At 34.2% G+C, this 27,623-nt stretch overlaps 1 protein-coding gene across 2 annotated transcripts in view; it reads right to left on the bottom strand.

Moving 5' to 3' along the window:
• LOC117684422 (uncharacterized) overlaps positions 1-27,623 on the bottom strand; it is a 339,336-nt gene that overhangs the window by 32,134 nt on the left and 279,579 nt on the right. Inside the window, exons 18-20 of one of the 2 annotated variants that reach the window (XM_066067797.1) lie at positions 11,385-11,610; positions 9,859-10,002; positions 9,670-9,725 (exon numbers count right to left, since the gene is read on the bottom strand). The exons of the other annotated variant lie outside the window; for it this stretch is intronic. Coding sequence (XP_065923869.1) covers positions 9,670-9,725; positions 9,859-10,002; positions 11,385-11,610 — 426 coding nt within the window. The remainder of the gene's footprint in view (positions 1-9,669; positions 9,726-9,858; positions 10,003-11,384; positions 11,611-27,623) is intronic. 2 annotated transcript variants of the gene reach the window in all.

The following is a 27,623-nucleotide window of genomic DNA, read 5'->3' on the forward strand; positions in this document are numbered from 1 at the left end:
GCCCATAGTCTCGTTCAACCAGACGCTCGGCTGTCTCCGTAAATCTCCGACAAGCATAGAGTTTCTCTTGCTTGCCGGGGATTTACGGAAACAGCTGAGAGTCTGGTTGAACGAGAGTATAGTTCAATTTTGCTTGGATCTATACAATTTCTCATAACTATTTCGATTACTAAATACGTAGTTTGATGGAATAATTCCTTGAATATTACACAACATGATTAATATATTGATATTTGATTTTCACGATATTCCTGTAGGATTCATATTATAAAAATGTGCGTAATTCTAATACTTATAGGAACTTACTTGCCATGCAAAATGACATATCGTTGATTTTAAAATAAACTAGATGCTGTCATTAGACAGTAATACCTGCACCATGTGTTTGCCCCTAAATAACACTGTTTTGTACCAGTTTAATTAAAAAAGAAGGTTACATGCAAGCTCCGGTAATACAATTAAAATTTATAATTTTCATAACTGAAAGATGAGATCCCTTCCCATATGATAATACACATCGTGACATGAGCAGCACTTTATGTGCAATTTGGGGTAGAACTGTTTGCAGTGAATTTTCAGTTAATCAATAATCTTAACATTTTATGTTATAGATAGTATAATGGTCTATATAATTATTACAAACAAAATTAAAAATTAAATTATACCCCCTCCCCGTGGCGGTTGCCGGTTTTAGATTTGCTTCTGTGTGCCTACATGAACATCATCGTGTGCACAGATTTAGAGAAGGGGTGGGAGTGAGGGGTCAAGACCACCCCCCTCCCCATGAAAAGTTCATTTATATCAATTGTAAAATTACCAAAAATACACCTTGGACCCCAGTGCTCTTACAGACATGTAAACGCTCTAACCCATTGTGCTTCAATGTTAGGTAACATTATTTGGGGGGTAAATATTTAATCAATATTTAATATACTTTATTGTTTACCTCAATAGAAAGTATACATGTACATCACAATATGCAGGTGTCCTGCACCACCTTAAAGCTGTTATTTACTTAATAAAATAGTGCAAGTGGATTTGAAGAATAGGTCATAAAAATACATGCATGTTACAAACGAATGATCTTTGTCTGAAGTTACGTACACAACACAGGTCTGCATGTCTCATTAGCGGGTACTAGTTTTACCCAGCTCTTCGATTAGATGGGTTCACGTGTGTTGCTAAAACGCGGAACGGAAAACGGAATGGAAAGCGGAACGGAAGGGAAAACGGAAAATCTGATCTAATGTTATTTACCTCATAGATTTGTTAATCATGCTAAAACGATATACTTTATGTACCTTTTTAATTTTTTTTGAAAGATTAGCAATATTAGATTATTTATTCAAGAATATTTATTTCCTCAAAATTAACAGTACATGCATTGACCACTATATTCTGTCCCAACATATCCTCGATTCACTTTTTGCTATATATTTATTAATATTTTAGGGTTCAAGCGATTCTCTTTTAGAAGCATTAAACATTCTCATTATTCTTTCTTTAAAACGTCCTCTCTAGCTTATCAGCTGGTATAAATACACGGCTAAAAATAAAGAAGTCTACGGTGTTTTGCATTTCAACAGACCCGGATGATAGTGTTGAAAAATTGTGCAAGGTCTTCTGAGTGACTTCCAAATGTGCCAAATGTGCTGCATGAATATTTTGGGATCGACAGACTATAGTCCCAATATATAATCGGAAAATCAAACCAGGCAACGTCTAGAGCTCTCTATTCGGTTCATACGTATATAGCTGCTGAAATAACCAACTGTATAGTTATGCAAACGTAAACAAAATTGCATTTCTAAAAATACTAGTTTCACAAATTACTAGTTTCACAAATTACTGGGTATATTTTACTGGCTCCGATTTCACAAAACAAACTTAAGTTTTTACCTAAGTTTAATCTCAAATCCTGAGAATTTACTCAGCTGAGATTTTTCTCAAATTGCGTTTCACAAAACAAACTTAGTCAATTCTCAGCTGAGTCAAATTTTTTACTTAACTGAGTCAAGAATTGTAATTGTCACAAGTGGCCCCTTATAACTTTTCTTGTTTTTTTAAGTTATTCTCATTAAAAACAATCGTCTGCTTATGTTTTCAACAGAGGAAAATCGGATTAAATTAACAAGAGTCATAAAATGTTCGTAAGTCATGAAATGTACACTTTGTTATGCTAAGTATAGATGACATATCTACATGATCTTATATATTATATAACAAACAAAAGACCACATTGAATACATTATGGTTACCTTAAAATCATTAGAAAATAGAATCACTGCACAGTTATTCCATTTAACACAAACAAATGAATTAGTTCCCTTTGTTTACATATTTGTCAAGGGAGATAACTCCGCCAAAATTATAATTTTTTAATGAAATTTTTTTATCAAACCTGCATGAAACATTGCATATTCGCTGATTATTGAGTGGAATAGATCTAAGAAATGAACATTACAGACAATAAAATACTGAATTAATGATGTTAATGACATATTCATATTTGAGATTTGACTTAAGTCTGCTATGGAGGTAACTTAAGTTTTTTCTCAAATTGAGTAAAAAACACGACTTAGATTTGTTTGTGAAACGCAGATATTTGAGATTTCTCAAATTTGAGAAAAAACACAAATATTTGAGAAAAAACTCTGAGATTTGACTTAAGTTTTTTTTGGTGAAATCGGAGCCTGGTATTTTAATGTTTACTGTATTTTAATTTTTAATGTCGTCAGTCTTACGTTTTTTTTTCCTTCCATCTGTATGATAAAAGATCGTCTAGAACACCGAAAATTCAATTTTGATGTAAGTATATACATGTACATCATATTTGAAATATAAAAATACTCAAAACACGCATAAAACGCTTTCACTAACTGCGTACGTTACGCTGATATGCCAGCAATACCATATAAGAAAAATAAGTAAAAAGTTATAGCTAATTTGCTCGTTTAATCATGTTAATGTTTCACAATTCGTATACATTTGATTTTTCCGTTTCGTACTCAACTAAAGCCGAATGAATACAATGCTATAATTGATAGACATTCATATGAATATTAATAAGATAACAACATGTTGATAATCATTCATTAGATATAAATAAAAGATACAAAGTAAATCGTTTCTGGCCAGTCTATACCCTTTTTAAGCGTTAAACGTGATGATATTTCCCATTCCGTTCCGTTTTCCGTTCCGCGTTTTAGCAACACCCATACATACATGTCTGTGTTTTCCGTATGCAGAAAAGGATTAGTTAAGATCAGCTAAAGGAATTCCTTATTGTGTTTAAATTGGATTATCATTAGGATGTTGACCAATTTAGGTAAGCATAATACATGTAGTAGCAGTAGCAGAATATAATGAGATGCCAGCATAACGTTATATGTTTATGCATACATATATAAGTTCTACTTTCACTTTCTAAATGTGATCTCCCTTTGACAGCATACTGTATCATCATCTTTTAATATTTTTAAAAATAAGCTTATCATCGTTACCTATCCTATCGCATTTGTAAAGTTTCTGTCATTTTAGTTGCAAAAGTTAATTTTTTCATTTGTCAGACTGCATGCACTATTGAGTTGACCCCATATTGACCCTGTATAAACAATTTCTTATTAAATGTGTGTATTACATGTAAGTAGGTGTAGACACTTATCATTTTTATATGAGTTATAATAGGAAGGATGGAGTATTTCTTTCTGAATGTATTATAATGCATCAAATACAATGTAGGTCATGACCTTATGGGACTGTTCTGACCCTACGGAACAGGAAAATACAAAATATCTTCTAATGTCATTATGATGCATCAAATGGTGTAAAGTACATTAATGACCCCCAGGTGTTGTCTTTAACCCCCCCCCCTGCCTTTATGAAATAGGAAATGATATATAATGTATATTTTGTTAACTTCTGAGATCTGAGATCCTCATCCCTAAACCATATAATTTATTTTTGCTCTTTGTGTCATTGCACGTAAAATTGTATATAGATTATGCCCCCTTGGAGACACCCTGACATCTTTAGAACTAGAGATAATAATGTATTTTATCTTATTCATATGTTATACAGTAGTGTTTGATCCATGTGGGTAATTCCTAGCCTAATGATGTCACTGCTTTGTTTAGGAGACTTTACAATTGCCCCAAATAGGCGAATACACATGGAAATGATGCATATAACATTTTGTTTATAAATCTTAAAAATTGAATTAAGCAATTTCCAAAATGTTAATGTGAATCACGAGAGAAAAAGCAATCAAGAAATGATTTAAAATTTGCTACTGTACACATGTAAGAATGTATTCAGAAGACTGAATCTTTATAACCAGGTTAGATTGGGGGGGGGGGGGTGAATGTGGAGTATAAACATTTATAATATTAATTTGAATCATTTATTGTTATTAATTTTAACTTGTCAATGAATACTACTTATTGATCACAAGGTAGAAATATGACCTCTGATCATATCTCAATAGATCATTTGTCAATTATGCAAGGTGTAAAATAATTTTTTTTAAGAATAACATTTTTACCAGTTTATGAAAGGTTTTAGACACCCAAATTATATTTTGATTTTAATAGATCATTCGACAAGGGGGGAGGGGGGGGAACAGTTTATATTTGAGTTTGTTTTAGAGTGGGGGTTTCAAGTCATATATTTGACAATTTTTTAATGTAATTTAAAATAAAACTAAGCCATACTACAGTCATGAACATGTATAGTATAGAACAAAACACAAACTAATACATGTACATGTATACATTGTATATACATAGGAAGTATTACAAAACAGATGATTGATCTATATCTGGGTTCTTAAATTGAATCATATATCATGTACATATTATATTATTGTTTCTTTGTTCAAGGCATTTAAGATTGTATGTAGGTCATGATCCCAAGTGGTCTTCCCGAAATTATTAAATATCATAAAAACCATTGAGATCCCCACCTTAATCCAAAGATAATATTCCTCCTTAGGTCATGCAGGCGCATCAGATCATTATGGCATGTAAGTCATGACCCTAAGGGGTCATCCTGACCCCCTTAGAATCAGAAATTGTCAATTATCTTTAAATTATTGATGTTTGATGATCCTATCTCTATTTAATCTTTATTATTAAGTCTCCCGAATGAAATTTGGAGACTTATTGTTTTTGTACGGTTCTTAATACATGTATTATTATTCTTCATCTTTTTCTTCTTTCCTGCTCTGAACTTGTTTCTCAGAGATGGCTGAAAAGAATTGTACAAAACTCTAGGATATGATAGGCCTGCATATCTAGTTGTGCACCCTGGTTTGATTTTTCTCATTTTGGGTTAGACAACCACTTTTCGGGGGAGGGGGGGGGGGAGGGGGTGTCAAAAGGGTGTGGGGTCTAACATTGAACATTGTAGGAAGAATCGTAGACTCTATTGTAAATGGTAACTTGAAAACGGACAAAGATAATAATATAGGGTTTTCATAATCATATATTGGCTGTTACTGGCAATATATAGGGTTTATTAGATCTGACCCCTGCGGTCATCCCCACCCCCCCCCCCCCCCAGGAATTTGAAATTACCATATATCTCAGAAACTGTTATAATCATGACCCCTAAACCATATACAATGTATATTCATGTTTCTGATGTCAAGGGGCATCAAATGTTATGTAGGTCATGGGCCCTGTGGGTGGTCCTGACCCCCTCAAACAGCAAGTCCCTTAATATCTTCAAAACAGTTGAGATCCCCACCCTTAAACCATATATATTCTTGTTCCTTATGTCAAGGGGCATCAAACGGTATATAGGTCATGGGTCCCGGGGGTGGTCATGACCCCCCTTGAACAGGAAGTGCACGAATATCTCGAAAACGGTTGAGATCCCCACCCCTTAACCATATATATTCTTGATCCTTAAAGGGTATCAAAAGGTATGTACTGGTAGGTAATGGGCCTCAGGGTTAAATTTAATTTTTCAAAACCGTAATGCACATCTATGGAACAGTTCCTATCATATCCCAAGATATGATGTGTCTATCCATTAAATCATAAAAGGAGTCCTAGGATCTATGTTTTTTTGAAGTGATAAACGTCAATTTTCTGCTACTATTTGACTCCCTGGATGAAATTTAAATTTTTAAAACCTTATTGCACATCTATAGGACAGCCCCAATTATATCCCAAGAGATGACGTAGCTACTCCAAAAGTTGTAAGAGGAGTTCTGGGAACCATATTTTTTTTGCCAAAAAACGTCATTTTTTGTTGCCCACTGATCCCCTTAATAAAAAAAAAATTTCTGGAACCTGATCACGCCTCAATATGACACCCCCAATCATATTCTAGAAGATCATTTGGCTACTGCCAAAAAAAATGACGTTTTTGAAATCAGTTTTTTTGTTAAAAAAAAACGTCATTTTTTAGCCATTAAATGACCCCCAGGACAAAATTGAAAATTCCGAAACCTTATTGCGCATCTATAGGATACCCTCAAATATATTCCAAAAGATGATTTGTCTACTGTTGAAAATGTAGGAGGAGTTCGAGGAAGAAGGTTTTTTGTGAAAAAAGTCAATTTTTACCAATTATTTGACCCCCAGGACTAACATAGAATTTTTGAAACCTTTTTACAAAACAACATGATATCCCAAATCAAACTCCAAGAGTTCAGTTTGCTGGTTTATAAGATGTTAGAGCAGTTTGAGAAAGTAAAACGTGACAGACGGACGGACGGACGGACAGACAGACGGACGGACGGACAGACAGACGGACGGACGGACGGAACAGGGTAACAACAATATACCCGAACTTCCTTTAGAAAGTGCGGGTATAATAACAATCGTTAAATCAACTCCCGTCAGTACTTCGGTACTTTGATTACTACATGTATCTTCGAATTTATACACCATGCTGACATTCGGAACTCTCGGAATTTTTCATATTAAATGCCCTGAGAGTTATCTCCCGTATTTCTTTTGATAAACAGAATATAATTACGACAAATTTTCAATAAAAATTTACATGTTTTTGTAATATCTTTCTGAGTTTATCCATGCAAATGTGATATTGTGGAAATATAAACTAAAGCGCCTCCTGTGATTTAACGTGAATGTACATGTATTGCGCATGCCGAAGATTGTAAAATCCAAAAAACCCAGATGACTTCCAGATATTTAAAGGGATTTTCTTTGATTATTATTACCAAAGCTTGATTGAGAAAAAATAAAAACAAATTGGTTATTTTCAAGTACCAATAATGTTGAAATATATTAAATAAAAGACAGTGCTCTTCCGATTTCTTGGTATTAAAGCCCAAAAATTCGAGTCTATTATTTTAATACAGTAGTATTGATGAATACTATATTTGATATCACTATTTTTTAAAAATCAAATAATCAATAAAGAATTAACATTATATCTATATAGAATATAATGTATCATAATTCATTTCAATAACAATAATATAATTGTATTCAAAATCAAATAATTAAATACAAATAATATACTAGGGTCAGTAAAAAAATACGTTGACAGTGTCACTATTTTTCATATATCTTTAATTTTAAAAAAATTGTTGATATTGTAAGCCATCTGTGGGTTGGCTAGTATTTCTGAAACCTCAGCATGTATATAAATCGTCTATTGTTTGTCTCAACAACTCGTCTTGTCAGGATGGATTAATAGATTAATAACTTCTAAATTAAAGTTGACCAGGCTCCACTACACTTTTTCTCTTTGTCCAATAATACTCAAGATGAATGATCAGTCATACTCATTTATTGTCACACATTAATCTGGCATAATGATGTAAACAGTGTAGGGCACACAAATATCAACAGATTCTTCTAATATAATTTGATATAAATACGGCTGACAATTCAGAATCACAAGTTTACGTTTTCCAGTGTGGTAGGAGATTTCTAACTGGGCTATAAATTACATGGTAGAGCTATCTCACCTTTTTGTACATTTCTAAATGTTGCCGCCGTACAACTAGCAGAAATCTGTCGTATCGTAGTACTCGCGCGCTTATATAACCTCATATTATCTGCTACATAACATGAAATAAGGCCATACAAGCGATGAACCAATCAGCGACCTGTACGGGAAGTTCCCACACAAATTATTTCTACCACACATGGCTACCGTACAAAAGCAAATGATAAATAATTATAGCAACCATGTAAAAATCAGTTGTTAGGCAACAAATATGCAATGAATTAAGTAATTTAATAAACAGGGTTTATTCTAGTTTCTCTATATAAAATCTGCGCATGAATATCGTAACTACCGACGATAGGGTAAACAAATATAGTTCCACAAGTAAGACTGAATATTAGCAAATAATCAACAAATGAACATTAATTTCCAATCCTTAGACATCACATGATGATAAAAAAAACATGCCCAATAGTGAATTAATTAATCAAAACATATAATTAGCAAACATCGATAACCGGAATTGACGAAGTCTACACTAAAAGATGATGACAGCTAGAAAGTTAAAATGTAAATTTTCACTAACAAACTGCTTTTATCGCCGGACAAAAATGCCCTAAATGAAAGTTAACAAGGTAATTTACGTTATTTTAGTGTTAAACCACAACCGTCTGTGTGTCATATAGTCTGTAAACTTTATATAAATGTAAACAAAATTACTTACTCCTCATGCACTTGTTTCGTTCAAAAGAATAACAATTTTAAATTTTATACATTTTTAAAAAAAAATTAAAGCATTAAAAGCTTGACCAAATAATGTTTAGCATGTGTTTATTCATTACTATAAATTACTCATCAACTGAGACCGACCAAGTTTTAAGCTCTAATTACTCTATTTGCAGTCAAAACAATTTTTCTTATTTCACTGAAAAAATACAAAAAAAATTATATAAAATAATTGAAAGCCGATATTGGTCTCTATTTTGTAAAATCATATTTAAAAAAGATATTCTTTATTGATCCATCAAATAAAATTGTTGTGTGTCAAGGAACCCTAACACAGCATCGTATGATCTACATGTATCTCATTCTTATATAATAGTCTCTTTTGCCTATCATCTTGCATTTTAAAATAGCTCTATACCAAATGACATCTAATTTACCCACTATTGTTTAAGAATCTTATGTAAATTCTTCAATAAAAAAAAAAACGTATCACATTTGAGCACTCTGACAATTTGCATCATCGTGCATTTCAGCTTGCTTTTGTGTTTTCCTAGTTTAATCCATAGTGTTTTCAGTTCTCCGTGCTTCGTGTCGTCCGGCGACGTCATATTTTTTTTAGTAAATTTAAACGAGGACTATCTGCCTTAATAAACTACTTTCTGCTTAACAAAACGATATATCCCATCATTATTTGGTACAAAGAATATCATAAAAATACTCAATTTGAGTTCTCAATATGCAATATTATTTGGGTTTAGGCCAGATTTATAAAAAATATTCGACATTATATGGTTTATTGTTACATAACATTGTTATTGTTAAATAACATTGTTATTGTTACATAACACAAAATTTTGCCGTATGGCGTGACCTCATTCATTATGATCCTAAACAAATATTTATTTATGGATCCTAAAAAAAATTCACTTTTAATAACACGTTACAATTTTGTATTTGCTCAAAAGTGATTTTCAACATTAAATTGAAAAGGTTATAAGTGTTTATACTCACCATGACTGAACAATCCCCTCCTGTGTAGCCAGGTGTACAGATACTGTCATCGGATCCTAAATAATCAAACTTTAATGATAAAACAAAAGCATGGTAAATCATGAAATTTGAAACAATTCAGGAAATTAGTCATGTACATTTGAATAATGATTCGAATTTTAAATAAACTTGTTCACAAAATAGACATACCAACACATGTTGTTCTATCAGCACTTGATACAGTATTTTCATCACAAAATTTACAAGATGACTGCCCAGTCAAATTCTGGTACTGTCCTTCTGCACACATTACACAATTAGATCCATTGAAATATCTTCCTGGTGGACATTTCACTATCAAAAATAAAATCTGATAACTAAAAGTAAAAATATGATGAAAAGGCCTTTATTATTGATTACTAAATTGAATACTAAATTGGTTACTAGTAACTGATATTTTATATGTAATCCAATTAATTTACTAATTTTAAAAGATACTCATTCGCTGAAAACTATAAACCAGCACAAAACATGCTACCATTTTATTTCCCTGAGTTCCTAATAATGGGATATTTGTGACTTCAAGATTTGAATCCAAAATAATTTTCTTGCTGGTTCTTGCACGCAAATAAAAATGTGGTTAACAGTAGCATAATTAAAAATCATTCCCTGTGTTTTACAACAAATATTTCGTTTGTTAATTCTCTTTCATGGAAACACTACGGGACCTGATAACTACCTGCAGATGTTGTCTTGCTGTTAATGACAAGAAAACAATCCTGAGAAGAGTGTACACATGTCTCGACATGTAGATCATCAAAGGTTTGTTGCTTAAAATCAATCGTACAAGGTACGACTTACCAATGATTATGAAAAAACATCAGTTAGTATTTGTATTTTGTCTTCTAGATTAAATTGCTAGTTTTTAAGCCTAGGCATCAGCGGATGGAAACATTTAGTTAAATTTGTATTACCTGGTTAGCATGTCACAAGACACGTCACAATGCACCAACGTCAAAAAAGTACTAATCTGCCTGACGTTTTAATTGAATTTTGAAGAGATTTATATCGTTTTGAAAGGTAAAGCACCCTCAGTTTGTACAGTAAATTACAAAAATTTAAATCATAAGGAATGAACTCAATATCTACCTAAAGTTCTATTCGTATAACCTGGGTTGGAGCAATTTACACCTTATTATAATCCGCTTCGCTGATTATAATTATAAAGCGTTAAATGCCTCAAGCCAGGTTACACTCGTATAACCTGGGTAGACATTGAGTTCATTTCTTAAATAATACTTGGTATTATGACTATTAATTTAACATGTATGAAATAATTTTTTTTTATCAATCAAGACATTACATGTGTTGTTACGATGATACACATTTGATGTACCTACATAATCGAATACTAGTGCTTGGAATCATAATAAACACATCTTAATCGGGTAATTAAAAAAATGAAACTGAAATTTTGCCGTTTTGGGAAGCACAATTTATGTAGGAAAAACCCATTTTTCTTTCACACAATTTATCTTATAAAACACTACTGTAATAACAATACTTTTAAACTCAATATACAATTTTTCTAATGTATTAAATTAATATTGAATTTTTGTTAGGAGGTAAAAGGTAACCCATTGTTATAAAATTATAAATAATGGACAGGACTTATAAAGTACTCTTCATTATTAATTTATATAAGTTTCTTCTTCACCTACTCCTAGTTTACTTACCACAGTATTGATTGTTCAAAAGTACCATGTTGTCACTACACATATTTCCTACTTCTCTGCTACCAATACTCTCTACTGTAAAAGTGGCTTGCTGATTGCCTGAACACGTTACAGATGAAACAGGTAAGATAAATGATGGATCTATAATGGTTATAACGTTGATGCAAGTATCCCTTGCAGGTGTTAATCCATCTCCAATAAACTCTCCTCTTATAACAGTTGTTATCTGAAAAGTATAACAATTTTCATGAACTTTTAAAAATTGCAAAATTATCCTGTGTCATTTCATCATAAACAGTATTTCACTACATAAAATCTGACTCAAAATCAGACAACTATATTTACTAAATGGTTGTAGAATAATAAAAGTAGCTAGATGTTCACTGATAACAAGAGGCCCATGGGTCACATCATTCACCTGAGCAACAATAGGCATGATAAAATCAGCTTCATGGAGGCATAATACAAAACATCTGGACAATGTGGTATATTACATGCAGATCCTATACAAAAAAATCTGTGGGCATGTTCACGAAGCTATCTTAAGACTAAGATATGCCTCAGACATCACTTAGGACCCGTCTTAGTCCTAAGTGAATTTCTTGAAGCCGTCCTATATTAGGACATGTCTTAAAAAATATCTTAACTTTAAGACATCCTAACAGGTGTCATAACTAGTAATCAAAGTACTGAAGAACTGATGGGAGTTAATGTTGTCGATGTTTATTTATTTTAAAATCAATTATATGTTATTTTGCATGACATGACAAGTACATGAAGTTTCTAATTTGAATTATGCACATTTTTATAATATAAATTTTTGGACTTTTTCGACAAGAATGTCGAGAAACCCCCCTATGAATCATGTTAAATAATATTTAAAGATAAAATTAATTTAATCAAATTATGTATCAGTAATAGAAATATTTCTCGAAAATTGTATGGATCCAAGCAATATTGAACTCTAGTCTCGTTCAACCAAACGCTCGGCTGACACCGTAAATCTCCGACGAGGATTTACGGAGAAAGCCGAGCGTCGAGTTGAACGAGACTATATTGAACTCTGGCGTAGGAATACATACGACTACAAAAAATATTTAAATAGTTCGTACCATTTAAAATCTGACTATTTCCAAGGTATTTATAAATACGTTTCCTTGAAAAACAATGCTTTAGCATACATTACATCGAATTTATCAATTATTTTTAAGAACTAAGTCTTGTCAGCAGTAATGATTTGTGCTGAGGTCCAAACACTGTTTCACTTTCAGTTTGTCTGAGTAACTGCATAGGAAAGTTGATTAAAATCAACTCCCAAAAATGTCGTCGCCTATTACAACTGCATAAGAAGAAGAAACCCAAACCTACATCGCGAGCGCAAATTTCGAGATACCGTTGAAAGTTTCGAAAACAAGACCCCTTTGCATTTCTCCACTTCTTTGAGAATGATTTGAATTTCAGCCTCGGAAAAGTTAGGATTTCTTTTTCTTGATGACATGGCTATGGTTCACTCGCTTAACATGTATAATGTAATGAATAGGCACTGGACAGAACTGGACGAACGGATGATTTAAGACTGGCGCGACTTAATACCAATTACCAATATCATTGGCTAATCATATAAACACATAAACAAGGTACACGTGCTTTTACAAGTGTATGTTGACTGCTGTGTGAACCATTCATTTACATACATTAGCTTTTTCTAAAAGTATTTATTTACATGTTAAAATTCCATAATATTGAAGTCAATCACTTACATTTGTTGGATTAAGGCAGATAAAAAATCCAAAAGAACAATAAAGTAGTGAATGTTTCACAAGAACTCGCTCTCTCTCTCTCTCTCTCTCTCTCTCTCTCTCTCTCTCTCTCTCTCTCTCTCTCTCTCTCTCTCTCTCTAACAAGATCGGGTGGGAAAGGGAAAGGGAAGAATATGAAGATCGAGGATTTTCGTAAAGTTGAATTAGACACACGGGAAAATTTTATATATATATATATATATATATATATATATATATATATATATATATATATATATATATATATATATATATATATATATAATTCTTTTAACACCCCCTCCCCCGCTGCGTTACAATGCTTATACCGTAAATCAATAACGACCAAATGCTCAACACACTGCACAGTTTATATAATACTTATGTGAAAATATAAATACTTTATTAAGACGATTTTATTTACTCTATTTATGATACCCAAATTATGTTTTCTGATTGACAAAATACATTCCAAAGTATAGAACAGTATTTTGTATCATCGTTTTAAAGTGTTTTTCTTGTAAGGATACATACAAACTGAAATTAAGATGTCTTAAATAGGACACGTCTGAGATAGATTCGAGAAACATCCTAAGATATGTCACAGATTGGTCATAAGATTCAGTATTTTGTATCATCGTTTTAAAGTGTTTTTCTTGTAAGGATACATACAAACTGAAATTAAGATGTCTTAAATAGGACACGTCTGAGATATATTCGAGAAACATCCTAAGATATGTCTCAGATTGGTCATAAGATTTGTCTTAAGATATGTCTTAGGACATGTCTTAAGACGAATCTTAGATACTTTCGTGAACATGCCCACTGTTTCTTATATTTTTTATCAAGCCCCTTTTCTAACAGGATGATTTTATAGTCATATCAAATTTAGCAATGCAGTTCTAAAAAAAGACCCTTAACAGTTGTTTATATACAGGATATAAACCTACATCAACCCATAAACCCCTTGAGAGGCCCAATAATCGTCCAGGGGCCAAAGTTTAAACAATTTTAAAGAATCAGCTATAAAGAATCAGCTATATAAAAAAATGCATGTATATAAGTAAAAGCATATATAATAAAATTTCAGTGAATAATTAAAATGTTTCCTTTGTACAACTGAATCCCTAATGTGGCCCCGCACTACTCCTAAAGATTGTGATTTGAACAAATTTGAATGTACGCTACATGTATCTGAAGTTGCTTTCACTAAAGTTACAGCTTTTATAGGCAAATTTATTATAAAAAAAAGATTAAAAGATATTTTTCTATATATTCCTATGTAAACATTTGCCCCCCATCCCCCTTGTGACTCCATCCTACCCATCGTGAATCATAATTTGAATAAACTTAAAATCTCACTGACGATGCTTCCAAACAAGTTTAAGCTTTCTTGCCCAAATGGCTCTTGAGAAGAGGATTTTTAAAAATTCACTCTATAAATTCCTATGTAAAAAGTCGACCTCCAATTATGGCCCCACCGAACCCCAAGGGTTATGATTTTCACAACTTTAAATTTTCACTACATGTACCTGAGGATGCTTCCATACAAGTTTCAGCTTTCCTAAAATAATGGTTTCTGAGAAGAAGACTTTTAAATATTTGCTCTTTATATTCGTATGTAAAAATGCTCCCCCCCCCCATTGTGGCCCCACCCTACCCCCAAGGGTCATGATTTTCACTTTGAATCTACAGTACCTGAGGATGATTCTACACAAGTTTCAGCTTTCCTGGCCTAATGTTTTTGAGACGAAGATTTATAAAGATTTTCTCTATATTCATATGCAAAAATGCACACCCCCTTATATACGCAGTATTTTCCATTTATCTCAGACTACTGTCATATCAATAGCTGATTTCTAGTGTTACGCTCATGGCTTAACACCTCCTTTATAGGCTCAAAGCACTATTCATGCTTCACTGCATTGAGGTATTTTTATTCACCCGAACACGTTACATTAAATGGAAAGATTTGTAGAAACGTGTAAACAGATGACTATAAGGTGACCTTGATAGGTACTATGAAATGAACATGTAAGCTGTATATGCAAACTGCGCAATTATTAATATGTCAATCACTACGTTGGAAAGTCCTTCGGAAATTATATTTTGGAAATTAATTGCGCAGCAGTATGATCTCACACGTCCAGGTGTGGGACAGTAATGCTATATTTATCATATTTACAGACTCTATGGAGTTCTGATATTGCAAGCTTGTCACAAAGTACATGTTTTCTGTTAACCTTTTAACCTATACTCATGTTTTGTACTGATGCGGGAGATTGTAAGCCCGCATCCCCCGACGCTGTGATGGACAGTTTGACAGTTTTGATACTGTATTTAGAATTAAAATATTGTTTAGGAGTTTGATCACTAAATCTACACTCATGACCAGCGCAGGTGGTCATGAGTAACCGAAACTGTCTGTCCCAGCCGAAAGGGTATATATATGCATGTCAAATTGTTAGTAAATCAGAACTGAATTAGAACAGAACGGAATTAGACCAGCTTTGATACCACTATACGATCCAATAAACTTGTGAAGCATTTTACCGGACTTTTGACGTTGTCAATAACAAGTACAGACGGGGAGACTTTCTGCTGTAGAAGTCTTACATCTGTCTTAGTTATTTTGGTGCCGTGACCAGGATAAGACGAAGTACAAGAAAGGATAAGGAACACGTCTCAGAAAACTTCAAGATACAACCCTCGCTCTTTTAATCAACAAAATCAGGAAAACTAAGATGTTTTTCCTTCGTTGAGGCCCGAAGAAGGAACTTTAAACAAAGACCTTGATATGAAATTAATTTTACCAATAATCCCAGTAGTTGTTTATTAAATATAGGTAAAAATAAATTCAGAGCTTTAGTAGATACCGGTGCTGCTGTATCTTTAATCAGCAAGAAAATGTACGATAACTTATTCCCTCGCCCTAAATTATGTAAAAATGACATTCCCACTCTTCAAGCACCAAACGGTAATTCCTTAATTGCGATAGGGTACGTAAATATTTCCTTCAAGATTTCAGGTTTAGCGTTAGAACAAAAGCTTTATGTGACAAAGGGACTCAAACGGAATCTGATTCTTGGCCGCGATTGGCTCAAGAAGAACAATGTTGGATTATATTTTGACTTAGGACTCATGCGTATAAATGGTAAAACTTATGCGGAACTCAAAGAAGACTTACGTATCTCAACAATTGTGAGAACCCCAAAGAAACTATTTGTGAAACCAAATACTATAACTGTGTTTTATGGGAAAGTGAATAACAAATTCCCTTCTCAAGAAAGTGACTTGGTTGAAGTGAATTGTATAGACAATGACTGTATAATGGAGGAACCAGGACTTTATTTAAAAGACTCTGTTTGTGAAGTTCGCAAGGACGGAAAAATTCCCTTGATCATCGTAAACCAATCAAATAAAGGTTATAAAATTCCAAGAGGGTATATCATAGGACGTATTACCAGCGTTAATCGGAAGGAAATCTCAGAAATATCCTCTGGACAAGACACCAAGGAAAAAAATGACGTATCTAAAAGATTTGAATAATCTGTACAACGATTAGTAAACAAGAACAAAGACTTGTTCGCCAAAAAGGATAGTGATCTTGGAGTTACGGAGACAGTGAAGATGAAGATAGACACAGAAGGTCATCACCCTATTAAGAATCGACCTTACAGAGCCCCCCCCTAAATAAGAGACAAATCATAGATAAGGCAATAGCAGAGATGATGGATGCCAAGATAATAGAAAGATCACAATCACCTTGGTCATTTCCTTTAGTGGTAGTGAAAAAGAAAGATGGATCAGATCGGATGTGTGTTGACTTTAGAAGCTTAAATAAGATTGTGAAACCAGTGTCATTTCCATTACCATAAATAGACGACATCTTATGCTTGCTAGGAAAGGCCAAGTACTTTACAGCCTTAGATCTTAAAAGCGGATATTGGCAAGTAAAATTAGAAGACTTTAGTAAGGAAAAGACAGCCTTTGCATGCCACAAAGGATTGTTCCAGTTCAATCGGATGCCATTCGGGTTGAGTAACGCGCCTGCAATCTTTCAAGAACTGATGAACATAGTTCTTCAGGGACAGGAGGATTTTGCCATTGCATACCTGGACGACATTTTGATATTTTCTGAAACACCACAAGACCATCTACGCCCTATTCAAGACGTATTCAATCGCTTTAAGACAACACGGGTTGAAATTGAAATTAAAAAGTGCAGTTTTTTCAAAGAACAAACAGAATATCTCGGTTTTATTATCAATGAACATGGAGTTAAACCCGATCCGAAGAAAGTAGAAGCTATACAGAAGTTACCTGCACCAACTACTGTCAGAGAGGTCCGCGGTTTCATAGGAATGTGCAGCTATTATCGAAGATTCATCCCCAACTTCTCGAAAATAGCAGAACCTTTGATTGACCTTACAAGAATATACGCCAGATTCAAATGGACGCCTTACTGTCAAGAAGCGTTTGATTTCTTTAAAGAAAGCCTAACAGTAGTACCATTATTGGCATACCCTGACACAAATAAACCTTACATCCTATATACCGATGCTTGTAACAACTGCATAGGAACCTGTCTCACGCAGAAGACTGATGAAGGAGAAGACAAACCAATATACCATCTGTCTCATAAGTTGAGCAAAACTCAAGAGAATTGGTCAACTATTGAAAAAGAGGCTTTTGCCATACACTATGCCTTACAGAAGTTAGATCACTATCTTCACAGCGCTCAGTTTACCATAAGGACAGACCATAAACCATCGAAGTATATCCTAGAATCACCGATGCAGAATAAAAAGATTCAATTATGGGCACTTAGTATTGCTGGGTACAACTGTAAAGTGGAATACATCGAAGGCAGATTCAACTGCTGTCCAGACCTCTTGTCGAGAGTACCATCTGAAAGTGAAAACGATGAAACGAAGATCAATCTGATTGTGATGAACCATATGTGAAAGATAATTTCTTTGAAATCAATGTGCTAAATTCAAACGCCTTCTCACCTAAGAGGCTTGCTAAATGTAAAGTAAAGCAGCCCGATGAATTACTTAAGCCGTTCATCGACCTCCCAAAAGACATTGATGTTAGGGAAAGTCAAATGAGCGACGAACAAATAAAGAAATTGAAAGATAGGCTCAAGAAAGGAATAGCGACAGCAACCGAAGAGAAGAAATTTCTAGAAATCGACTGATTGATGTATTATCTGTCAGACGGAGACGCAGAATGCCCAAGACTTCGCTTATACGTACCACGAGAATTAGAGTCCTTAGTGGTGCAACAATATCATGACGCACTCGGACACATGAGAGTGGACAAGACTTACGACGTCATCAGACAGAAATATTATATGCCTAACCTGTATAAAAGGTTACACTCCTACATAGAGGGATGTGCTGTGTGTCAGACCAGAAGTAACAAGAAAAATCAACCCCCACAACAAGAAACGGATATACCACCCTTCCGTATGGCTAAAATGGGACTTGACTTGTCTGGACCATACCCAACATATTTATCAGGAAATAAATACATAGTGTCATTTATCGACATCTATTCTGGATGGCCAGAAGCTTTTCCTGTACCCGACAAGTCAGCAGACAATATAGTACACTTGATACTCGAAGAAATATATCCAAGATATGGTTGCCCTTTACAAATCCTTACGGATAATGGAACGGAAAGAAAGTAGAAGAAACGTTAAAGGAATTTAATATAAACCATATAACTACGTCCTATTACAGTCCCCAAAGCCAAGAAAAAAACAGAAAGATCAAGCAGATAAGAAGAGTAAAGACGAAGAATTTCAAGTAGGAGATCCAGTCTACCTAAAGAATAATAGGAGGCAGAATAAATTAGATAAGAAATGGCTTCCGTATTACAGAATCATCGAGCAAAGAGGACCAGTTAGTTTCGCCATAAAGGATCAATTGACCGGAGCAACTACGAAATGCCATGCACGACAATTAAGGTTGGCTGACATCTCGCATTGGCCCATTTCGTTTTCGCAAGGAAGTGCTGAAGATGGTCGAAACCTAAGAAGAAATAATTACGTTGTACCACCTGAAAAAGAATCTGATTCTTCTGAAGAGGAAGACATACAACCAGAGCCACTGGAGAGAGAAATCCAATTTAAGAAACGTGAAAGAGAAGAATCTTCCGATGAAGAGGATATCCCCCTAGCAGAACTTCAACAACGAATAAGAGCCAAAAAGATCATGGATGATCAACAACAAAACACTGAATAGACAGAAGAGACAATTGAGGACTATGAGTCAGAGTCTGAAAATGAGTCACAAATTCCCTTTGATAATTTTAGAGTTCCTTTGAATGAAAACATGGGAGTAGATGAAGTATAAATAGGTCTAGGCTTCACCCCAAACCTTAAGCAACGAAAACCAATCCCAAAACCCCGTAAATGTAATAAACAGAAATACAATGAAGATTATTTGACTGTCTTAAAACAGTTAACCAATGCACTAACTAAAGTAATAAGATAAGTAAAGTATCCTTTATTTTCAGATGTCAGAATCTGAGTTATTGGAACTGAGATAGACGCCCCCTAATGAACTTTATATCAAAGTAAGGTTCGGAAGAAATACATTAACAGCAAGGAAGGGCGCCACTCGTAACCGATTGTAGATTTAAATAATTTTAAATAAGCTAAGCTTTGTATATATTGCTCGCTTTTAAAAAGGTATGACAGGATGACCCCCTGTGACATTAAAACATGTATTGAGATACGCCGACTAGCAAACGCGGATTCAGAACCTCGGTTATTTGTATGTATATGCGAAGTTAAAGAGATTTAACATATACTCGAAATACATGAAACAGCGAATAAGTAAAGAAACTGTAAGACTAATTTTTGTAAGTGATTTAAAATTATTGGTAAAAACAATCAAATATTACGATCGACATCTTGCGTATGGGACAAGGTTGTTCGAATTTTCATTGTCCTTATCAAGAAAGTAATTTCAAAATTCAAGACACATGCACTCTCTGGGATCCTCTGAATATAAGATACACAGAAATTAGAAAAATAAAAATTCCTGAAAAACTAAACATATTAAAGTTTTCCCTATGAATACACTCATGGTGGAATAGCCAACAACTAACTTGCAACTTATGAAATCCTCGTCTTGGGTGGGAAGCCCATGGTTTTGTGTGTGGCAGTAGCAATAATGTTAGGGCTTTGTGTTAAGAAACGTAAAACTGTTAGGAAAATGGGCAGTTGCTGTGGTGGTTGTTGGACATGTTGCCACGAGAGACATAGTAACGGAGTTAAAAGGGATTCTCCTGGAAGTACATCATACTGTTGTGTCAATCCTGAAACACTGACTTCAAAACAGACTATCGAACTAAGGGACATTTCAAACCCCAAGAAACCCCGTCGTAGTGGAAAGTTGGCAGCTCGGAAGACCATTCATAGCACAGGAACAATCTCCGAAACTTTAACAAAACGACTTACTGGAAAGAAGAACGACTTGGAGTCTCCTTGGAGCAAATATTATAAACCGGACCCCGAACTCGCGAGAAGATACCTTGAGGAAAAGGCCGCTATGTCTAATAGTCAGAGGAACGTAGGAAACGTTCCGCGAGAGGTCATCTCGCCATCCGCGCCAAACCTCTATCCAATTATACCCCCCATGATGTACGAATAATGAAATCCGGTGAAAACTGTGAAAAGTGTATTGTGTTATGTGCTTAAATAAAAATATGTGAATTCATTTCTGGAAGGATCCTACTCCGATGTCAACGAACAAGACGAAAACTACAGCAACTGTGTCAACTGATGTTAATGTGGTGCTTTAGCAATTTTGACTGTATATTGTAATATTGTCATGAGATTGTATTTGTATGTTCTTATATTTCAAAAATCCTAGTCATTGAATCCTGGTCATTTCTGGCCACCATGAACAGTGTAATCCACACTATAATGATCTGTTGAAATCCTGGTCATTTCTGACCATTATGAACTATGAAATATATGACTATGATTGTTTTTAGATGTATAGATATTATGTAACAGTTTATGTTACTGATTGAATTATGTGTATCATCCTGAGCACCTATATGTATCCTAGTCACCTCTAATACGATTAACATCCTGGTCACCTTTAATAAGTTATATATCCTGGTCACCTTTACTAAGTTTGACATCTTGGTCTTCTTGATTAATTGTTTGTACTTAATTATTGTGTTTGTTGTCCCTAGCCATACAAGGAAGTACGTCACTTGATACTACCTCTTAAAGAGATGTTCCGACCGGTATTTCACTCGAAAGCTCATCCGAGTTAGGGGAGATCAAGGACACTCTCCTGCTCTGGGCACTAGGCAGAAGAAATCTCCCTCCGGGATATTTCTTTTGGTTTGAACATATTTTATTGTATAAACATATACAAATGGTTCGAACACAAGTTCTTACAACTTACGAGGTTCTTACCAAGTATAACAATTTACAACTGTATAGTAGTTTACAATGGAAAGTACATAGAAATGGATATTACTAATATAGTTAAGTTATTGAACAAACGTACATGTATAAAAAGTTCTGTTGAATTTGGTTTAGGCAGTAAAATTGAAGTTACACGAATCTGCCACAATCTCTTATAAATCTCTGAACAGCTAAAAAAATATGTTGGTTTAAATTGACACTCAGAGATTCATCTCCCCACAAAAGTAAATGACAATTAATAATATTAATTTGATTTAAGTTCAAAAGGTTTGAAAACAATTCATTTCGTGCATTGATATAATTTTTACAACCAAAAAACAAATGATAAGAATCTTCTGGTAATCCGCATTGGCAATTAGGGCTTTCAATAATATTTTTTCTGAAAAGGTCGAAGTTTAAGATACAGTTATGTCTAAGTTTTGTGTGTATGATGTTAAGTCGTCTCTTGCCGAAGCAAAAATAGGACGGAGGTTTAATTTGGTTTAATTGAATACTGCTTTTGAAACTTGTAAAGGAGGAATTGTTTCTGATAAGTAAACTTAAACTATTCCATTTATTGATCGTGTCAGGAACAAACGATTTCTTGAATATTTCTAGTCTACATTTTGGAATAGTATAGTCTTCTCTATTACGTGTATTGTAATTCGATTCTAAAGTCCTGATAGAAGGGAAAATTTCTTTTAAATAATCCGGTACCAAATTATTATGAATTTTATACATTGTGCTCAATTTTGTTAATTTTCGTCTCTCGGAAAGAGGCGTCCAACCTGTTTCTAAATAAAGGGACTCTCTTGAAGATAATATGGGTAAGCCAGTGATGATTCTTGCTGCACAGAGTTGAACTTTTTCTAATTTTTCGACATCTTGTAACGAACAACCATCCCAAACAACAGAGCAGTATTCAATTAAAGGTCGAATAAAAGTCATGTACATTTTTGATAAAGTATTTCTTCCTATGCTAAATTTGAGCTTCTTCAACAAGCCAAGTCTTTGGTATGCATTTTTAACAATATTATCGATATACTCTGACCAGCAAAGGTTCTGACAAAAAAGTAATCCTAAGTGTTTATGTGATGAAACATATTCTAATCGACTATTTTGGAATTGGAGTTTGGGAGAGTAAAAATTTGTTTTGAGTGTAAAAAATATTGCTTTTGTTTTGGATGGATTAAATTTTAACAGCCAAGTGGATGACCAGTTTTCTAGAACCTTCAGATCATGATTCAGGACATATTCAATATTGGCAACATTGTATGAAGAAGATTGTAAAGAGTTATCATCAGCGAACAGTCTACACAGTGAAAGCATATTTTCTGACACATCGTTAACATAAATCAAAAATAGAAGAGGGCCAAGAACTGAGCCCTGTGGTACACCAGCAATGACACTTCTACAGGAGGATAATATGTCCTTGTACATAACTTTTTGTTTACGATTACATAAGTAGCTTTCAAACCAATTAAGAATATTGCCACATATACCATATGTTTGTAATTTAAAAAGTAGACCTTTGTGCCACACTCTGTCAAAAGCTTTCGACAAATCCAAAAAAACCATGCAACAAAATTTCCCTTCATCTATAGCTTTAACAATACTGTGATATGTTTCTAGTAATTGATATAAAGTTCAGTGGCCAGGCAAAAAACCAGCTTGATATTTATAAAATAGGTTATTTTTAATAAAATAATTGTAGACATGTTTGAAAATAATTCTTTCCATAATTTTGCTAACACAGCTCAAAAGTGATACAGGTCTGTAGTTTGTTGCTACAGAAGGATCGTCCTTTTTAAACAATGGTAAGACATGAGCAATTTTCCAATCATTTGGATACACATTATCAGTCAAAGATTTGTTGAATAACAAACATAGTGGTTTGGCGACAGATTGTAAAGTAGATTTTAACATTTTGTGACTTATTGCATCGGGACCAATGGCTTTGTTAACAGGGAGTATTTTTATTATATCAATAACTTCTTGCTCCTCAATAGTTACATTGTTTAATTTGTCATTACATATGTGATACAATTGAGGTAGTTGGCTTAAAGAGTCATCAACGTTTGAAACAGATGAAAAATATTTGTTTAATACATCAACTTTTTCTGTATCGGTAAAAGCAATATTAAATCCACCCGTATCAGACGTATACTGTATCGGTGGTATGTCTTTCGTTGGTTTTGCATGAAAAGCGTCTTTAATTAACTTCCAGTATAATTTGTTATTATTATTCGAGCTCGCGTCCGACAATTGTAAGTCAATACTATCATAATAATTACAAAGTGCATGTTTTTTCATGTTGTTAACTTTGTTTCTGTGTTTACGATAATTTATCCAATCAGATTCATTCTTTGTTTTTAATGCTTTGTTTCGAAGCCGGTTGCGTATTCTAATGGTTTTTCTAAGCGTTGAGTCAAACCATGGTTTGTCCTTGGGCCGGATAGTGACCGATTTTTCTGGTATACATTCACGTACAAGCTTTAAATATTGTGAAGTAAAGTGTTCAGTTGCAATATTGACATTTTCTGCGTTGCTTATTATGTTGCGCCAGTCGCAGTCATTAATTAGTTTGTTAAGTTTGTCAAAATCCGCATCTTTGTATCGCCAGACATTACGTTTGTACGAACGATTAATTTTGTAATTCATAGTAACGCACACATAGGTTGCCTTGTGATCGCTAAGCCGCGCCTCTACGTTTAAAGTTCCGGATTCGGTTACGTCAATGTGTTCACTTGTAAAAATTGGGTCAATAAGTGTTCGTGAGGAATTCGTGATTCTTGTAGGTTCATGGATTTTGTTGACTAAGTGAGTGTTGGATATTACATCGTACAAACTATGTGTGTTAGGAATAGTAAGAAGGTCGACGTTTATATCACCAACTACTATGAGTTTGTCGGAAATTTCACTGGCTTTGTCTAAAGACCACGAGAAGTTTCTCCAAAAAGCGGAATCGGCATGCGGTGGACGGTAAACACAATATAAGAGTAGTCGCGAGGTGAGATTATCAATTTCTATCCAAATACATTCAGTATTACCTGGTTCGAGATCAATACGTCTTCGAGATCGAATATTGTTACTAGTATAAATAATGACCCCACCCCCATAAGAATTTCTTTTGTTTGGGGGACGTATGTAAACAGATGACTATAAGATGACCTTGATAGGTACATGTACTATGAAATGAATATGTAAGCTGTATATGCAAACTGCGCAATTATTAATATGTCATTCACTACGTTGGAAAGTCCTTCGGAAATTATATTTTGGAAATTAATTGCGCAGCAGCATCTCACACGTCCAGGTGTGGGACAGTAATGCTATATTTATCATATTTACAGACTCTATGGAGTTCTGATATTGCAAGCTTGTCACAAAGTACATGTTTTCTTTTAACAATTTAACCTATACTCATGTTTTGTACTGATGCAGGAGATTGTCAGCCCGCATCCCCCGACGCTGTGATGGACAGTTTGACAGTTTTGATACTGTATTTAGAATTAAAATATTGTTTAGGAATTTGATCACTAAATCTACACTCATGACCAGCGCAGGTGGTCATGAGTAACCGAAACTGTCTGTCCCAGCCGAAAGGGTATATATATGCATGTCAAATTGTTAGTAAATCAGAACTGAATTAGAACAGAACGGAATTAGACCAGCTTTGATACCAATATACGATCCAATAAACTTGTGAAGCATTTTACCGGACTTTTGACGTTGTCAATAACAAGTACAGACGGGGAGACTTTCTGCGGTAGAAGTCTTACAAACGCGTATTAGGAAACTACATGTGTATGACAGCCACACTGGCAAGGTATATGCAAAAAAAAAAAAAACACGAACTGAAATCCAGACACACATATTTCGAAAAATCTTCGATGATTGTTAGACATTTCCCTTTGTTGTTCATGTCAGCTATGACTCGACAGCCTTAGCTTGATTGGCAGAAATCTAGAGGAAAGTAATTTTAAATTCCTGGTCATTTTGGTAAGCCGGGGATTGAGCAAATGGTCAATCACTTTTTCGGGGCACTTGGGGCTTGAACCCGATTGCGAGTCGCCTGGGCACATTTCCACAACTCTAACGACTGAGCCACTCGATTTCTTACATGTACTTTCAGGACTGTGATGCTTAATATCTCGAGAGAATGCATTGGTCTATTTTAAATCAAATTATATATTCTGTTCGAGTAAAAGGGTCACTATCAACTATACGAATAGTAAAAAAAAATTTAAAAAAAAAAAAAATTATTTTTTAAATTTCCTTCCAGTGACGATCGGAAGTGACGGCAGACAATCTCTTGACCTAGGTGCACCAGAAAAACGGTAGATCTATCATCTCTGAAAATTTCAGCTCTATATCTTTACTCGTTTTTGAGGAACGTCGCCGAGAAAATTGACCATTTTAAAATCGTTTAACTACGATAACTTCCGACCAGAAGTGAATTAATTCAACTGTCACGGTGGTACAAACTTCAGATGACTATGCATAAGCCCTGAAAATTTATAAGAAATCTAATGAGCCATCTCCGAGAAATCGCCTGCACAAAATGTGTTAGGAAAAAAAGAATAATAACTAGAAACGACCTCGTTACGAGTAACGAGTAGGTCTTCCGTCCGATTTTTTTATTTTTAAATTAAATGATACCATGAAATATCGATACCATTTCAAAATTAACACCCCCCCCCCCAAATTTTAAGATAATGAATAAAAATCCCTAATTATGTCAAACATGGGCCTGACGATGACTTTTTCAAACCGATAATGTAGTGATCAACAACTTTGATTCTGTAATGTATAACAAAATATTAATCGCTTTCAAGTTAATCGTAATAGACTTTACGAGTCTCTTGGTCCCTAATTAAAGGTGCCAGCCAATTTTTCTTGATTTTATTGGATAGAACTTTTGATTCTCTACTACTTTTGTTCTATATGTCTTAACAAAATATCAACTGATAAAAAGATACTGATGAAAAGACATGAAAATTTTGATTCGAAATCTGTACCCCATTTTCGTGCCTAAGCGAGCTCCAAGCGCCACTGGTGCAAAACAACTACATAGTGCACAACTTCAAACCATGCTCTACCTATCCTGAAAATTTCAAAGTCATATCTCTAATAGTTTCTGAGATCAGCTCTGCACAAAATTGATCGTAAAAAATTACAAAATCGACCGTTAATCCGGACCGGAAGTGACAACGACAAAAAATTCAAAATTATGTAAAATTCAGATAATGTCCTATCATCTGTGAAAAATTTGTCGAGATCGGTTGAGTAGTTTTCGAAAAATCGCGTGCACAAAATTTGGAAAAAATTATAAACAGTACGAAAACTAGATCTCGTTACGAGTAACGAGTAGGTCTTCCGTCCGATTTTGTTTTCATATGATACGATGAAATATCGATACTCTCTGCCAAATCTGCGATCTTGGTGAATCTAGTTTTTTTGTCTCGAGACCGAAAACGGACGAACGAAAGAGGTTTATGAAAATAAAAGCTAGGGTTTTTTTTTATACATTTGTTTAGTGTACACACCTATTAATCATGGAAGATGAAACACCAAAGATAATCAGTTAAACTTGTGAAAAAACTCTTCTGGTGAGTACCGGAAGTGACGGTTGACAAAAGAAAACCCGTTAAATATATCTTCAATCGATTGTCTATCATTTATAAAAGTTTGTGTCTCAATCACTTACAGTGACTAAAATCTCGCTGGTATCAATTTTGTAAAAAGGCTAGGTACCAAAGATATTTGAAATCTGGATTGTTTTCAAGTTATCTGTAATATAGTTTACGAGTGTCTTGGCCCCTCATTTAAGGGGCCAGCCCCTTTTTCTTGAGTTCAATCGAAAGGTCTCACGAATACTAACATTTTTTGTTCTTACACCCATCTAAAATTGTTGTTCATTTTTGAGATACAAATGATTGAATATTTTAGGGGCCAGCCCTCTAGATCCTTAATGGGGACAGACTTTAGAGTTTTGATTAGTGGAATCGATTAGAA

Source organism: Magallana gigas, chromosome 7 (genome assembly GCF_963853765.1).
Source record: "Magallana gigas chromosome 7, xbMagGiga1.1, whole genome shotgun sequence".
Taxonomy (NCBI): Eukaryota; Metazoa; Mollusca; class Bivalvia; order Ostreida; family Ostreidae; genus Magallana; species Magallana gigas.